This window comes from Hemibagrus wyckioides, linkage group LG01 (genome assembly GCF_019097595.1).
Source record: "Hemibagrus wyckioides isolate EC202008001 linkage group LG01, SWU_Hwy_1.0, whole genome shotgun sequence".
Classification (NCBI taxonomy): Eukaryota; Metazoa; Chordata; class Actinopteri; order Siluriformes; family Bagridae; genus Hemibagrus; species Hemibagrus wyckioides.
The window spans coordinates 9,824,380-9,840,276 of NC_080710.1; the positions used below are offsets into that span (position 1 = coordinate 9,824,380).

Below are 15,897 nucleotides of genomic sequence, written 5' to 3' on the forward strand. Positions count from 1 at the left end.
CAGATTTAAAAGAGATTCGCTTAAATGTTGTTCAATTTTACAAATGAATATTCTCCTCTCATATCCTGGATATTCTTCATCCTTAATAGAGTCTGAGCTTAAATAAAACAAATACAATACAAATATATTGTGACTAATGATTTTTTATTTACAATTTCCAACAAATTAACGAATGATGGTTATACGATTACTCCATTAAATCCTCAAACAGGGTTGTTGGGGAGTATTAAATGTAGTTATATGTAAATATATTTCATCAGTCAAGAAATAAGGACTGTAATAAACAAGACTGAGATCTACATGGGCAGCAAAAACAAGCTGAAAACAAACACGGACATTATTTTAACCCACTCTTCAACCTTCTGGAAAAGGAAAGAAAAAAAAAAACAGTTTTTAAACATCTGATCACATTAGCATGACTTTAACCTTCAGTCAGCTGCCTCACTTGATTGTGGCTTACGGCTCTGCGCAGACAGACCGTGACCCGTCCTCCATTCATACAGCGCAATATCTTTTGCTATGACTAAATGATATTAGTTTTATTAGTCCTGATTAATACATTTGTCTTGACTCACTTTCTTAATTTTTCATATTCTCTAATGAATGCAAATTATACAAATGGATTTCAAAAAGTTTTCTCGATTGTATATTATTAATCCTGGACCTACTGCCCGGTCACAAGGATGTGTTTCAAGACTCTAAAGCACATCTATAAATCATTCAGTAGTCTATTAAAATTATGACATCAATCAAGGCAAGGTTTACTTTACTTATTCTTCTTATGTGTAAATTGAAACAATTTTCATGAAGACCAATTGCCCATTGTATAACATTTCCTGTCTGTAGCACTTCAAGGAGCCCAAAAAGCCCATTAATAAATGGTGTTAACATAATGACAGTAGCATCACAGAGGGAATATTTGGTCTAGGCCACGTCCTAATAACACAAACATTTACTTACATTAGTCTTTATCTCCCCTTTTCCTATATTTCTTCCTCTCTCTCACACACACACACACACACACACACACACACACACACACACACACAGGCACATGCACATGCACTCACAAACGCGCACACACAACTGCATTTTAAAGCTTTTTCTTGGTTCACACAGAACAGAATCCCAGAGTAATTCTTCTATGGCTTCAACATATAAAATTAGTAAATGCACATTAGTAAAGTCTTTTAGAATTGACTTGACAAAAAGGCAACCATTTTAAATGCTCATAGTAAAGTCTACTAGGATGAATATATATCTTAATATTAAACCTTCTAGACTGACATAATGACAACTAAACACAAACTCAGCAATAAACGGTGTAACTCATTAGGATTAGATAAATTGTGACATAAGCTCATGTTATACAGGGGTTTGTCATTGTATTAACATTAAAATACACAATGCTTATTAACAGGGAACAAGGCATGTGTAAATATGAACAGCTAAGGCTCAGGTGAGTGCAAGGGCTTAACTAAAAGAACTGAAGGTCAAGTTTAATTCAGTCTAAAACCTGCACAGAAAATGAGCCTGAAGCCGGCCCTGTAAAATTTGAGGTAAGCCTCCGATTTGCCATGTAGCCCGAATCCCTCAAATCGAACATTCAGAAAGAACTACTCCAACAAACCCATCAAGTGCTGAATAACAAATTCTCTCAGAGTACTGTTGGAAACCTACAGCCAGTGCCTTGCATAGGTATTCAGCCTTGTTAAACTTTTCTACATTTTGTAGTGTTACAACCAGGACCTGAAATGGACTTCCTGAGGAATATATGTAAGGGATTTACACATAAAAGCCCATGATAATGAAGTACTGTTTAAAAAATAGTCTTTAGATTGTACCACACTTGATGTATCACATAGTTAGATGAATGAAGTCCACCTGTGTGCAGGGAAACATGATTTTAATATATTTCCATTGTTCCTGGAAGACCCCAGATTCCTGAAAGAGTTTGTTAGAGAACACACCTCAAACAAATCGCATCATGAAAACCACTGAGCAATCAAGCCAAAGCCAGGACAAAGTAAATACACCGATCAGGCATAACATTATAACCACTGACAGATGACGTGAATATATCATCTCAACATGGCACCTGTTAGTGGGTGGGATATATTAGGCAGCAAGTGAACATTTTGTCCTCAAAGTTTATCTGTTAGAAGCAGGAAAAATGGACAAGCGTAAGGATTTGAGCGAGATTGACAAGGGCCAAATTGTGATGGCTAGACCACTGGATCAGAGCATCTCCAAAACTGCAGCTCTTGTGGGGTGTTCCCAGTCTGCAGTGGTCAGTATCCATCAAAAGTATCCTTTAAGTCCTGTAAGTTGGCCCATGGAGGCCCCACCTCGCAACTTACAGGACTTAAAGGATCTGCTGCTAACATCTTGCCAGATGTGCCAGATACCACAGCACACCTTCATGGATCTAGTGGAGTCCAATGCCTCGATGGGTCAGGACTGTTTTGGCAGCAAAATGGGGACCAACACAATATTAGGCAGGTGGTTATAATGTTATGCCTTATCTGTGTATATTAAACATGAACACAGTCCACTCTGAAAGTATTGGAATTGCATGCCATCTCTTTTTGTTTTTGCTATACACTGTATTGGCTGTGTGCAATGCATGTGCAATGCATGTGCAGTGGCTCTGAGAGACTCTTTTCTTATTTTCATAATGACTTGATCTTCTCCCATAGACAGCCCTCTGTTCTTCATGCTGGTTTATCATTTTAAACAAAAAGCAGTGTTTACCTGCTCAGTGAAAGTGAAACCTCAGGGTTCAGAAAGTAAAATAAGATTAAACATTAAGGGCTATTAACTGTTTAAACAGTTTATCTAACAGGACACACTTGGGCAAAAAAGAAACACTTCATGGTCCAATTATTTGCTCCGCTAAACAAGGGGTGGGTTCAGACAAAAGGTGCCATGTTGTTTAACACATCTAGGCAAAAACAAAAGAACTGGCCTTGTTGTTGCAATACTTTCAGAGGGAACTATATACATACATACATACATATAGTAGTCTAAAAATCTTACATTTTAAAATATTTTAAATTGCATATTTACAAATACTGTATTTGATGATGGCCTTTATCAGTGATCCATGGTCCATTCAATGTTTTGGGAATGTTTTACACTCCTCTCATGATTGTACTGATTTCAACAAGTGAGACAGCATGATTTATAAGCTCTTTGGGGACCATGTTTTTCGATTTTTCCTATTTTTCTCTTAAAATATTTCTGATTGTATTTCACTTAATTTTTATATTATGTAACGTCAAATTGAGGGTGGTTTGGTTTCCTTATAAAACACCACAAAAACCTGCCATTTTAACAGAGGTGTTTAACTGATTTAACATTATATCCCTCTCTTTATTTGTGTGTGTGCATATGTATGTATGTATGTATGTATGTATGTATGTATGTATGTATATGTATATACATATACACACACATACATACATACTAACGTTTATAACTCCAATCAAAACCAATTCAGGTTCAGGTTGTAACACTACAAACTCTGGAAATGTTCAAGGAGGGTTAATACATACGCAACTCACATTGTTATTGTGAATGCAGAGTAATTAAGGCACATAAGATGAGTGTATAGTTTACACACAGCAGGACTTCACATTTTCAGCATTATCGGCTTTATGCACTTCCTCTTTCTCAGGCCGGCTTCTCGGCTTTGTAGGCGTTGATAAAAGCCATGCCATGAGTGCGGAAATGTGTGTTAAGGTCAGCAGCTTTGGTGAAGTGACGTCCGCAGACTTTGCAGCTTAGCTTGCCGTCCCCATCCTCTGCCAGAGTCGGTGACCCCGGAGACTCCACCCCATCCAAAGCATCGTGGCTTGTATTCTCACGCTGCTCATCTCCATCTCCATCTCGCACTCGATGACTGATAAAGCGATGGCGAGCAAGGGAGGGACCCGATGCAAAGCATGCCCCACACTGCTGACACTGCACACCCTTTCCGCCTTCTTCACGGTGACACTGAATATGGCGTAGAAACTCCTCCTTGTCTTCACAAACGAAGCCGCATGGCATGCAACGGAAAGCCTCGGGGTCCTGCTCCAAAGCAGATCCTCCTCTGCTGTTTCGAGCCAAACTGTAATGATCAGTGTTATTGTTTTCTTCCGCAGTCGCAGTAGTGAGGGTGCCATCTTGTTCAGAGGAGCTGTCAGCAGCGTCAGTGAAGCGAGAAGTCACCTGTGTTTTATGTGAAAACACAATGTGTTGTATTCCATTCTTCTCAACTTGTATTGCTCTGTTTCTGATATGTGCATAGACATGATGAAGAAAAAAATATATATACACATTATAATGTTACTAAACTGGTGGAGCAGAAATCACTCTATGCTGGCAATTTGATGAATATTTGGCTATCACTATCGAGTACTTTGATATATGATTAATTGACTATTTCCTTCAATTAATAATTGAGTAGTCGATATCATAAAGTGCTTTAAAACCTATTTATACAGACAATCATTCACATTTTCTCCCTAGATAAATGCCATACAAGGGCTCTAAAAATCTATTTAAGTTTGTCCTTAAATTCAGACTTTTAAATGAAAAATAAATTCTTAACAATGACTTCATTTTTTAATAGTTTATTTGTTTCATATTATTTTCATTTTTGTAATAAATGGCTTTCCTTTACAAGAGAACTACAGTATCTGTAGCTTTAATGTTTCTTGTTGTGAAGTTTTAAATAACTATCATCTTTGTTAATAATATGACTGATCTGCTAAACTAAAATCATGCATTAATAAAACTATAATATAGGATTTATTGTTGCTATATCATAAAAACATTATTTCTATTATTATTATTTTTTAAACGATATCTTCATTAGTTAAACTAATTTAAATTTAAATTAACTTGATCTCCTCAGGGGTGGTAAGGAGTATCAAAAATCGTAATTTAACTAAAAAAAATAAGGAAATAATACACTTTCATCCAAATATTTCCTGGAGTAAGAGTATAAAAGTGTCTAGATATGAAAACTGTTGAAGTAGCCATTACTTGTTCTACTTGTACTACTACATCAGAGGAGTGAATGCATCTGATTTAATCTCATGTATTAGTCACATAATAAAAGAAATCTTTTTCAGCTTGCTCTGACATGCCTATAGCGTGCAGCGTTGTCACGAAGCAGAGTGTCACAAACTTTAGTTACTTAAATGAAGTTTAAAGCAGGTTAATTGAATATAAATATATATTTGCCCAGTCGAAGCACTTAGTAATGTGTCCACTTTGTCGTATTCACCCTCTGTTATCTTCCCTCTTCTACACGCGTGCATGCAGGAGTATTTATAATGTGCATTTCTCTTTAGTAATTTACTGTGCCTTTTTTTTTTGCTTGGAGTCTAGCATGTTCTATTCTTCATGAAGCTGAATGTTCTTGCTTGGTCTGTTGTAGAAGATATTTTGTTGCACAGTATCGCCACCTTCTGTTTGATCATCTTTTTTGTACTGGAGCAATAAGAGACCATCTTATTTTTTAGGCTGGTTTTTCATTGCGGTGCATCTAGTAGTGTGATATGCAAAAAAATATATCCCATATTTTATCACTTATGTTCATATGTAAAATTATCAGGTTGTCTGTATGTGTGTGTCTAACCTGTGACTTTTGACTGTTTGCTGCTTGTTGTCCTCCATGATGAATCTGAATGTGTTTCTCTAGGACCAGCTTACTGCTGAAACTCTTTTTGCTCCCGGTGCATAACCTAAAGCCACAAGCAGACACGGTAAAGCTTAAAGATCATAAACACCAGATCATCAAGCAAACTAAATGAATTTGAATTCCATGACCGACTTTAAAAAGCTGCTGTAGCCTGATTACACACAGAGTCTTGGTGTCTTGTACTCACTGGCAATAGAAAGACCTCTTGATGCCTTTGTGTTTGACCCGGATGTGGCGTCTCAAACTTGAGGAGGAAGAGAAGGAGCCTTCACACAGTGTGCAAGGGAACCGCTTCAGCTCCTTGATAAATCCACAACAATTAGGTATGCAAACATGCTCATGCAAGTATTGACAAGCATGTGCATTCTCTCTTAATATTTACAAGATCACACACACAAATTGATCTGCCTCACATTTGTCTTGAACCTGAATTTCTAGATCCCACTGACCTTTCTGTGCTGTTTAGCCATGTGGGTGATGTAGGTCTCTTTGTCTGTGTAGCTTATCTGACACTCTGAACAGCTCCACTTCTGAGCATTGGGAGCAGCAGAGCTCTCTTTCTCTCCAGGATATCCCTCTCCATCCTCATCTTCCTCTTTCCTCCATTCCTCCCCATCTGAGCTCTCCATCTTCCGTGAGCTCTTCTGAGTCAGATGAGCTGCTGACTTCCTGTGTGAAGCCTGAACACAAGTTCCCTCAGGTTATATTTATTATTTAACAGTATATTACTTTTGCAAATCATATGTTTCATTTTAAAAATTCATGTAATGCTAAATAATGTAATGCATTGATGAGGTATGATATATCATAAATATAATTTTATTTTAAAAGGTTAGGTTTGAAAATATAAATTAAAGTTAGCGTTTTATTGCCTACTTGTCATTAATGATTTAATAAGAGTAGGACCCTAAACTATATTCAGTGTCTACCTTAGTATTTTCCATCCAGGGATATCTGTATATATCTGTATATCAAAGTGTGTGTAGAACAAGTTTCAATTTTACACACATTTAGGTTAAAAAAACGCTCAAAAATCACCACATATTGTAAACAATATATAAATGGCTTCAGACATTTGTAAAACATGCAACACTGTGGAAATCCCTCATTACTCTGGTCTTTTGCTGTCATGTATTGCAGCATGTGCTATATGAATTATTCAGTCATAGCTGATGTGAAATGCCAGACCTCCCTCCACATTCTGACTCAAATGTGCCTGTGGCTAAAAGCCCTATCCCAGAAAGGACTTGAGTGTATAGAGGGATACTAATCCTGCCTTTTGTTGGCCTCTCCAAAAGTAGGGCGAGATGCTGGCAGAGATCAGCTAAAACTGCACTCAAGCGAGATCGATAAATATGCCACTCAACATTCTCAGAAAAGGTTCCTGTGCTGCTTAAGAACACACAAGATACATAATCTGCCCCAATCCTTATTTGTTCTTTCCTATGATTTTACTTTAGGCTTTATGTCTCGCTTGACCACATATTGTTGTGAGCACCACAGTCAGAAATTACTGTCAGTTATGCTGACACTAATAAGTTGGATTGGAGCTACACATTTACCCGTGATTACACTTTTGTACATAAGCATGGTCACCAGTAGGTCTAAACACAGACACAACCTGTTAAATCATGTTCTGTGTATAAAAACGTGCATATAAATATAGACGGTTTACACACAAACTGCATAAGCAGAGTTGATAAACAAATCCCCTAGTCTTCAGTCGCACATTTTAGCCTTTTACCAGCTTGCTACATGTCTGAAACTTCAGCTCAGTAGTAGCCTATTCCCAAATGCCCAGTGGGTCTGCTAGAACAGGCAAAAGGAAACATTTGCACCACAGAGCATTCAAAGATACTGGCAGGGTTAATCCTTAACTCAGGGGCAAAGAAAAATAGAAATTCTTCCTGAATTATGGTGCCCATGTTCGGCCTTATGTCACACTCCACAGTGGTGGTTAATGTGCCTCATATGAAAGTAGACACTCAGGGCTTTAAGAATTGTATTTACAATTCTATAACATAACATTTCTATTACATCTACAGTTACATAACATTATGACTGCCTGCCTAATATTGTGTTGGTCCTCCTTTTGTTGCCAAAACAGCTCTGACCCATCATGTACTGTGTATTCTGACACCTTTCTATCAGAACCTGCATTAACTTCTTCAGCAATTTCTGTTTGTTGGATCGGATCACACGGGCCAGCTCCCCACGTGCATCAATGAGCCTTGGCCGCCCATGCCCCTGTCGCCAGTTCACCACTGTTCCTTCCTCGGACCACTTTTGATAGATACTGACCACTGCAGACCGCTGCAAACACCCCACAAGAGCTGCAGTTTTGGAGATGCTCTGATCCAGTCATCTAGCCATCACAATTTGGTCCTTGTCAAACTCGCTCAAATCCTTACACTTGCCCATTTTTCCTGCTTCTAACATCAACTTTGAGTACAAAATGTTCACTTGCTGCCTAATATATCCCACCCACTAACAGGTGCCATGATGAGGAGATCATCAGTGTTACTCACTTCACCTCTCAATTGTCATAATGTTCGGTGTATTTGTAGAAATATCTGGTTAATTTTTCCCCACACAAAGGTTCATATCTTTAAAGCAACTTATAAAGTAACCATCTAATATTTGAAGCTGTTATCATCAACCACTAAAATTCTGTGTAAGCTAATCTGAACAGAGGTAAAAACAAACAAAAAACCCTGAAAATCTCACATTGAAAGTCACTAATTTATTCACTGCGCTTTACATTTAACACAGACCTAATAGTTACAGGATAAGAAACAAAATCCAAACCTTCACATGCTCCAGGAGGGACGTCCTCTGTGTAAACAGCTTGTGGCAATCTGGACATTTAAACACATTAACCTTCTGCGTCACTAGATGGGTGTCAAAATGGACGGTGAGCAAGGCTTTCTGAGTAAAAACCGTCCGGCACATCACACATTTATATATCTCCCTGTTGAAAAAAATTCAAAAGCAAGCATTAGACAAGAGCTAGACCACAAATGTACAGCAGACACAGCTTTAGGAAAAACTCACTTGGATTGCTTGGTTTTCTCTGAGAGCTGAGGGTGCTGGGTGCTACAGTGAGTGTCGGCACTGGAAGCAGATTTGAAGGCCATTGGGCAGGAGGGGCATTTATGGAAGACTTCAGAATGAGCTGTGTGCATGTGATTTTTGACTGCGTTCAGACTATTCACACCTCCGAACACCAGCTGACAACAGGGACACCTGGATGGAGAGACAGAGGAGGATGAAGACAGCAGAGAACAGAGGAGGATGTCATCATGTAAGACATGAAGTGTGGATGCCAATGTGCATAAAGAGAAATACTTGAATATTAATAAAACTTGCCTCACTGGAAGGAATGAACTCGGTCTAATTTGGAAAAAAAAAAATTCTAAGGCAAGTTTAGCTAATCTCCTCATTTTAACTGACTATACCTTTTTTTTTAAACTAATGATGGGTTAGACCTGCACCGAATCTAGAAGCTAACATTAACTCGCTAGGCAGCAAGTCAAATTCTAGCTAATAGCAAACCCTGATTATTTACAGGATGTTTTCATTCTGATTAAGTCATTAGTAAATTATGTAGCATTAGCCATGCCAGCAAACTGCAGAGGTTGATTGTTGGTTTCAATCAAAACAGTCGAGTTGCTTTAAAACATCTAACAGCTTATTTAACAATAAAAGTAACTTATCAAATCAACTTTTCACATGGCATTTAAAGAATTAAAACATTTACTATTTTATACTTAAGTAGCCTTAAAGGTGGCAATTTGAGTAAAGTAGATATTTGACAACTTTTAGTTTTCACTAAAAACTGGACAGCACTTTTTCCACCAGTTTTTTTTTTTTTTTTTAATGTACCATTCACTGTGAGTTTCATTGTACAGAGGAGTTCAACTCCATGACCAAGACCATTTGCTTCCTTTTCATTCATTATCTATCTATAGTAGTTCAGTTCTGACTCACGTCTGAGTCATAACTCTTTGCTCCTAATAATACTTTAATAAGGATTTGATTTTTCCCTTGTGTGTTCCGAGTGACTGCTTGAAAGTGATAAAAAAAAAAAAAAAAAAGGAAACTGGTGAGTTTTAACAGGACCAACAACAGGAAAAGTACTTCTCAGTTTCATGCTTCCAACTTTGTGGAACAGTTTGGGGATGACCCCTTCCTGTTCCAGCATGACTGTACACCAGTGAACAAAGCAAGGTCCATAAAGACATGGATGAGAGAGTTTGGTGTGGAGGAACTTGACTGGCCTGCACAGAATCCTGACCTCAACCTGATAGAACACCTTTGGGATGAATTAGAGCGGAGACTGTGAGCCAGGCCAAAACTGTGACGTCTACCTTTACAAGCACATAATTGTAATAGGGAGTTGGACCGCACTTTGCAGCTATAACAACTTCAACTCTTCTGGGAAGGCTTTCCACAAGGTTTGTGTTTATGGGAATTTCTAACCACACTGATGTTGGATGAGAAGGCCTGGCTCACAGTCTCCGCTCTGATTCATCATAAAAATGTTCTATCAGGTTGAGGTCAGGACTCTTTGAAATTCCTCAATACCAAACTCACTCATCCATGTCTTTATGGACCTTGCTTTGTGCACTGGTGTGCAGTCATGTTGGAACAGGAAGGAGTCATCCCCAAACTGTTCCACAAAGTTGGAAGCATGAAACTGAGAAGTACTTTTCCTGTTGTTGGTCCTGTTAAAACTCACCAGTTTCCTTTTTTTTTTTTTTTTTTTATCACTTTCAAGCAGTCACTCGGAACACACAAGGGAAAAATCAAATCCTTATTAAAGTATTATTAGGAGCAAAGAGTTATGACTCAGACGTGAGTCAGAACTGAACTACTATAGATAGATAATGAATGAAAAGGAAGCAAATGGTCTCAGTTCAAGTTAGGAGCATGAAATTGTCCAAAATGTCTTGGTATGCTGAAGCATTAAGAGTTCCTTTCACTGGAACTAAGGGGCCAAGCCAAACTCCTGAATTCAATGATTTAGAGGGGTGTCCCAAAACCTTTGGGAATATAGTGTAACTCACATGTGGAATTTAAAACAGTTTGAAAAAGGTTTGTGAAAATCGTAAATAGTGAAAGGTGCATCAATTTTTTTTTTTTTTTAACAAACACACTGCTTCTTAAGTGTAACCATGAGTGTGAGATGTGTATGTGTACCTGTGTCCCAGCTGACGTGTGTAATGTAGGCAGGCTCGGCGCACATGCGTGTTAAGACCATTTTGCTTGCAGATGAGTCCACACTCTGGGCATACAAGAGGGTGGAGCTTCTGGTGGAGTCTCTGGTGGGCAGCAGCACTGCAGGGATTCCACAGAGGCATCGGAGGAGAGCACTGCATGCAGCACTAAAAACACACACACACATCATAGAAAAATGTTCACAAACACCCACTCATAAGGATACAGGGGGGCGTGCCATGCATGGATTCATTAAAGCAAATAACTCGTCTGCTTTTATCACTAATGGCATGAGCAATATGCTCACAGTAACGCAATTACTCACTGTGTCTATGCCCCCCGGATCTGATTCCTGGAAGTGTGTGGCTAGTTTGTCTTTTGAGCCAAATGAATTCTTACACTCTGGGCACCTGCAAACACAAGCAGATGCTACTGGGCCAAAATATATACTGGGAAAAGAAACTCAAAGAACAGGCACAGAAAGTGGTGCTCTTTAAGCAATTCCTGACTGCTGAAAAGTATATAATGTGTTAATAATATGTAAATATAAATAATTTTTAATTTTATTCTAGGTTCAAATGCACAATCATTAAAGAAATAACAAAATATAATTAAGCTTTTACTCAGTAATGGAATAATGAATACAATTATTCAGCCAATTTAGAAAAAAACAATTTTATTTCACTTTTAAATCAATAGAAATACAGCCTTTTCTTTTACAATATACATTATAAGCCTGTGTGTCTTTACATGAATAAATGTTTGATTCCAAAATAAAGTCATAATAAATATATAGATCTTTATATTCTAGATATAAATAATTTTTTTAAATATAATAAGCCATCATACTATGCAGGGAACTTTTGAAATCATTCATCAGTGAAGACAATAATAATAATAATAATAATAATAATAATAATAATTCCAGGTCATTGTGCTGTGTTATTACCAATTATCAAAGGACCCAGTCAAGGAAGGCGAGGGCAGCAGAGATGGAGAAAGCATACCTGTAAATAAGTTTCATGAAAAAGCAGAAAAATTAATAAAGGTGAATAATTAGTGTGTGTGCGTGTTTCACAGAGAAATATCATCTCTCCTGACATGCGCCCCTTCTGACTACCTGCCATTTCCCACCCACTAGCTAACTGTCCCCAGGCTAACAAGTGAGACACTCTGAGACAAGTGAAACCAGCCAATGGCTTCTTTTCAAACTGTTGCTCATGCTGCATCACAGGGCTGTGTAACATACACTGAGGAAAGCACTATCTGCCCTCTTTTGCATACATGAGCTCACAGGTTGTCACAATTGGCTTCACTGCATTCTCTTAACAATCTCCTTTAGAAACTTCTGAGTTATATAAGGAGGTTAAACGGTTAATCAAAAGTTCATAACAATTTGCATGTCGAATAAACCATTATCAATTAAAAACACATACAATTATATATAGCATCAGTTAGACTCAAGTCCCTGCTTAGCCTACACCTCCCCATGTGCACTTGGATGAAGCATTAAAATAAGATTTTTACTTCTACATGGTACGTGACAAACTATTCAAGTAAATTACCTATGGGTACAGTATCCTGTTGGCCAATCATCTGTTCCACACTGACAGGTCTCATGACAAGGTGTGAGCACTGCATGACCAATCCTTTCTCCTTGTGCTCACGAGCATGCAACAGCAGGCTGCACTTGTTAAAGAAGGCCAACCGTTTCGCGCAGAGGTTACAGGTCACCTCGATGCGCAAGGAGCGCCGGTCATAGTGGCGTGCCAGGCTGCGCTCCAAAGCAAACGCATCACCACATTCCAGGCAACGGTATCCAGAAGCAGGCACTCCAAGGCCCCATTCGGGACGAGGCAGAACGGAGAGGTCTGGCTGGTAGCTGGGCAACGGATTCTTACTGTTGAGAATCTTGTTAAAGGCCTCTACCAGACTCGACTGGCTACGGGAGATCACAGCTCCCGGATTGTTTACAATGGATGCCGGCTTGTTGGAAGGCACAGCAACTGTTTTCTGACCGATCGAGCAAATATTGATGGCAGAGGAGGATGGGGATGAAGAGGAAACAGATGGTGAAGTTGATGTCTTTGTGATGCCAGAGGCCACTTTCTGTGCCTTGCTGGCTGCAAAGAGCATGGCTGAGCTGGCATCCTGTAGGGTTGACACTGGAAGCATTGTAGCCTTTGAATCCTGAGACTGGCTGGACATGGCTGCTGCAGGTCTCTTAGGCCGACTGACCCCTTTCCGACCTCCTATTGGAATTTTAGTGCCCTCAGGGCCCTTGGAGAGGCCTCCTGCAGCCCCTTTAGCAGCTACTCTGGTAACAGTGCGTGTGATGTTGCCGGTGGGGGTTTTAACTGTCTTGATTCGAACTTTAAGAGGTCTGGAAGGTATTGCAGAAGAGTCTGGTCTATTTTTGACAGACGGTATGGACACTACGACTGAGGGTTGCTCTTCTTCTGGTTCTAGCATATGTTCTTTCTCAGCTTTTTCACTGATGCTTGTACTCTGCTCCTGTCCATTCCTTGAATTCTCTATAGGCTCCTCCTTTTCAGGATCCTCCAAGGTTTTGTCCTGCACAGGTTCTTTCTCTTTTAGCTCCTGTGCAGGGGTTGATGATGAACTTTTCCACTGTGGATGTAGTGGCATTTCTGGCTCAGGGCTCTCGGGAGAGTCTCTTTCTTCAATAATGTGTTCTGGGTATACCTCTGGTATGGATGGGTACATCTTTTCGGTAGAGTCATTGCTCTGTGGGGGCGTCTGATGGGACACCAAGGGAGTTGCGTGTGGAGAAACAGAAGTGGTGTCTCTGGATTGAGTGTTACTTGTAGGCAAAGATGGTGAGGAAGGCGGAGGAGGCTGAAGCTCTCCAGATGACCCATGTCTGCCTGGAAACCTGAGAGGTGAAGACATCTGTACATCTGGACTTTCTTGAATCATTAGTGGAGGGCTTCCAAGGTCTGGTTCTGACTCTTCATCTTCAGATAACATTTGATTAACCTCTGTCCTTGGGCTGCTGTTCACAGGCTGAGTTTGAGGAGTGAAGGCAGGTGGAGGATGTTCTACTTCATCTTTTTCAACCTTGGGAGGTGGCAGGCCAATAAAATTTGTGCAAGAAATGGAAGAAGCAGGTAAAGGCATATGAGGTGAAAAGTTGGCAGATGGGTTGGCAGGACCATCGCCATGATTGCTCTCATCACCTTCTCTGGCTATTTTAGGAGAACAAGGGGACCACAAATGGCCTTTCGGTTGCATTTGCGATTGACTGGAGAGCAGGGAGTGTTCAACAACCCCTCCTGAAACAGCCTTGAATCCATTGTGAATGAGAGGGTCCATTGGCATTAAGCTGTGTGCAACCTGGGGAGAGAGCTGACCCCCAGCTCTACTTCTGTCAGCTTCATCCAGAACATCAGTTACTTGCCTCTCTGTGTTTTCTTCATCATCTCTCCTGTTTTCATATACATCAGCACATATGCTGTTCTTTACTATAACACTAACTACAGATGGGTCATGAGAAGTTTCCCGGATTTCTAACGGCCTTTGTGATGAACCACCACTTCTCTCTTTGGTACCACTGCTACCGGATTCACTGTGATTCGCATCAGGATCCCCTGAATCAGACTGAATTGCTTCTTTAGCATCAATATCTGGAATATCAAATGCTGCCAAAAGGTCATCAAAATCTGGCGTCTTCATGTCACCCATTCCTGTCTGAACAACAAGTGCCTATAGATGGAAAACAAACAACACAGTTTAGCTACCACACTAAACTAAAAAGATAACATAGGTGAAATGTTTTTGAATGACGTTTGCCACGTTAATAAGCCTTGGCTAGCTTTATCTACACGCAGAGTTTAACCATTAACTGAAACTGAACTGAAAAGTTTCGCCCCAGGAAGTGTCCACAGAATGCTAACTTGCTAGCTAGTTCCTTTAACGTCAGTTAAGTACGCTCTAACGTCAAGTTTTTACAGCAAAACTGTTTAAACAGTCTCTCTACATGTCATAAATAAACGTACAAGTAACTTACCTGATTTAAACGCTAAGTCGGATGCACTAGCTTGTATGGAGTTTATAACTTTGACAGGTTTGTTTTTAACAGATGCTTTGCTGCTAAACCACTACTACTACTAGCTCGAGAGCTGACGTTGGCTAAATCGCAAACGGCTTCCTATTCAACATGTAGTGCACTATACGTAGGGCGTAAAATACGCTTCCTCGCACCCTATTCAGTGCACCTATAGAGTGAACACGGGACTGTTTAGGATTCAACCTTACATTGCTAAGTAGACATAGTTCCTGTAGGGTAAACACTTCAAATTGCGCTCAACATTGAAAACAAAACCAAGTTGCGGGATTATTAAATAATCAGACTGTCTACTTTTGAAGATTCAAACATTTCTGTTGCAAATGGATCGTGCAAAACATAAAAGCACAGGTTACGCTTACTAGGGCTAACCTACTCGCCTAGCTAATGTTAGCTTAATCAGCTAAGCTAGCTTTCCCGATGGGTATGGTGGAGTTGAAACCAATCTAGTTAGATACCCTGCGCTATTTGTTTACAGAGGTAGGATTTACACGGCAATCTTTATGTGTGAAATGTCAGTGCTGTGCAGCAGTGCGTGCACTAAATGCCTTGTGTGAGCTGCGGGTTAAAAAGAGAGAAAAGTTTGGTTTGAACTTTACCTGCTCGAGCTGGTCCTGTCTGTTCCTGGCTTCGGGCAGCCAGGGCGGCGCATCACACACACGTCATCTGTGACCAGCAGCGGGCTTTCATCCAAACTTGTCCACAAAAATATCCACACTAATAACAACCAAGAAATAATCACCTGAAAATACTCCACAACGGATTGGTTTTCTATAACAGCTACACCTTATCAATTTGTCATTGATTGCAATACGTTTTAGAGTACTTTTATCTATTTATAGCTGCAAATATGTGTTACTCCATATTGTCACTTATGACCTAGATAGATAGATAG

General features: G+C 39.6%; 1 protein-coding gene across 3 annotated transcripts; it reads right to left on the reverse strand.

The window, feature by feature from the left end:
- Window positions 1–193: 193 nt before the first annotated feature.
- On the reverse strand, window positions 194–15,663 carry znf687a (zinc finger protein 687a). 3 transcript variants are annotated; one of them, XM_058387762.1, is made up of 11 exons: window positions 14,946–15,046; window positions 12,481–14,641; window positions 11,865–11,922; window positions 11,241–11,325; window positions 10,898–11,082; window positions 8,750–8,941; window positions 8,504–8,666; window positions 6,145–6,375; window positions 5,883–5,995; window positions 5,633–5,738; window positions 194–4,215 (listed from the first exon to the last, which is right to left on the reverse strand). In XM_058387762.1, the coding sequence occupies exons 2-11, from the start codon at window positions 14,618–14,620 to the stop codon at window positions 3,676–3,678; spliced, it is 3,813 nt and encodes a 1,270-aa protein (XP_058243745.1). In that variant the 5' UTR covers window positions 14,621–14,641; window positions 14,946–15,046; the 3' UTR covers window positions 194–3,675. The 3 variants fall into 3 exon arrangements, with proteins under 3 accessions (XP_058243745.1, XP_058243753.1, XP_058243760.1); XM_058387770.1 differs by lacking the exon at window positions 14,946–15,046 and adding an exon at window positions 15,602–15,663 and having other exon boundaries at window positions 195–4,215; XM_058387777.1 differs by having other exon boundaries at window positions 4,073–4,279; window positions 14,946–15,047.
- Window positions 15,664–15,897: the final 234 nt, after the last annotated feature.

Coding starts and splice junctions, on each gene's coding strand:
- znf687a (XM_058387762.1), bottom strand. CDS start 14,620: ATGGGTGACATGAAGACGCCAGATTTTGATGACCTTTTGGCAGCATTT. Junction 6,376..8,503: donor CCCTCCTGGAGCATGTGAAG/GTTTGGATTTTG, acceptor ACTTGTGTTCAG/GCTTCACACAGGAAGTCAGC. Junction 5,739..5,882: donor AAGAGGTCTTTCTATTGCCA/GTGAGTACAAGA, acceptor TTGTGGCTTTAG/GTTATGCACCGGGAGCAAAA.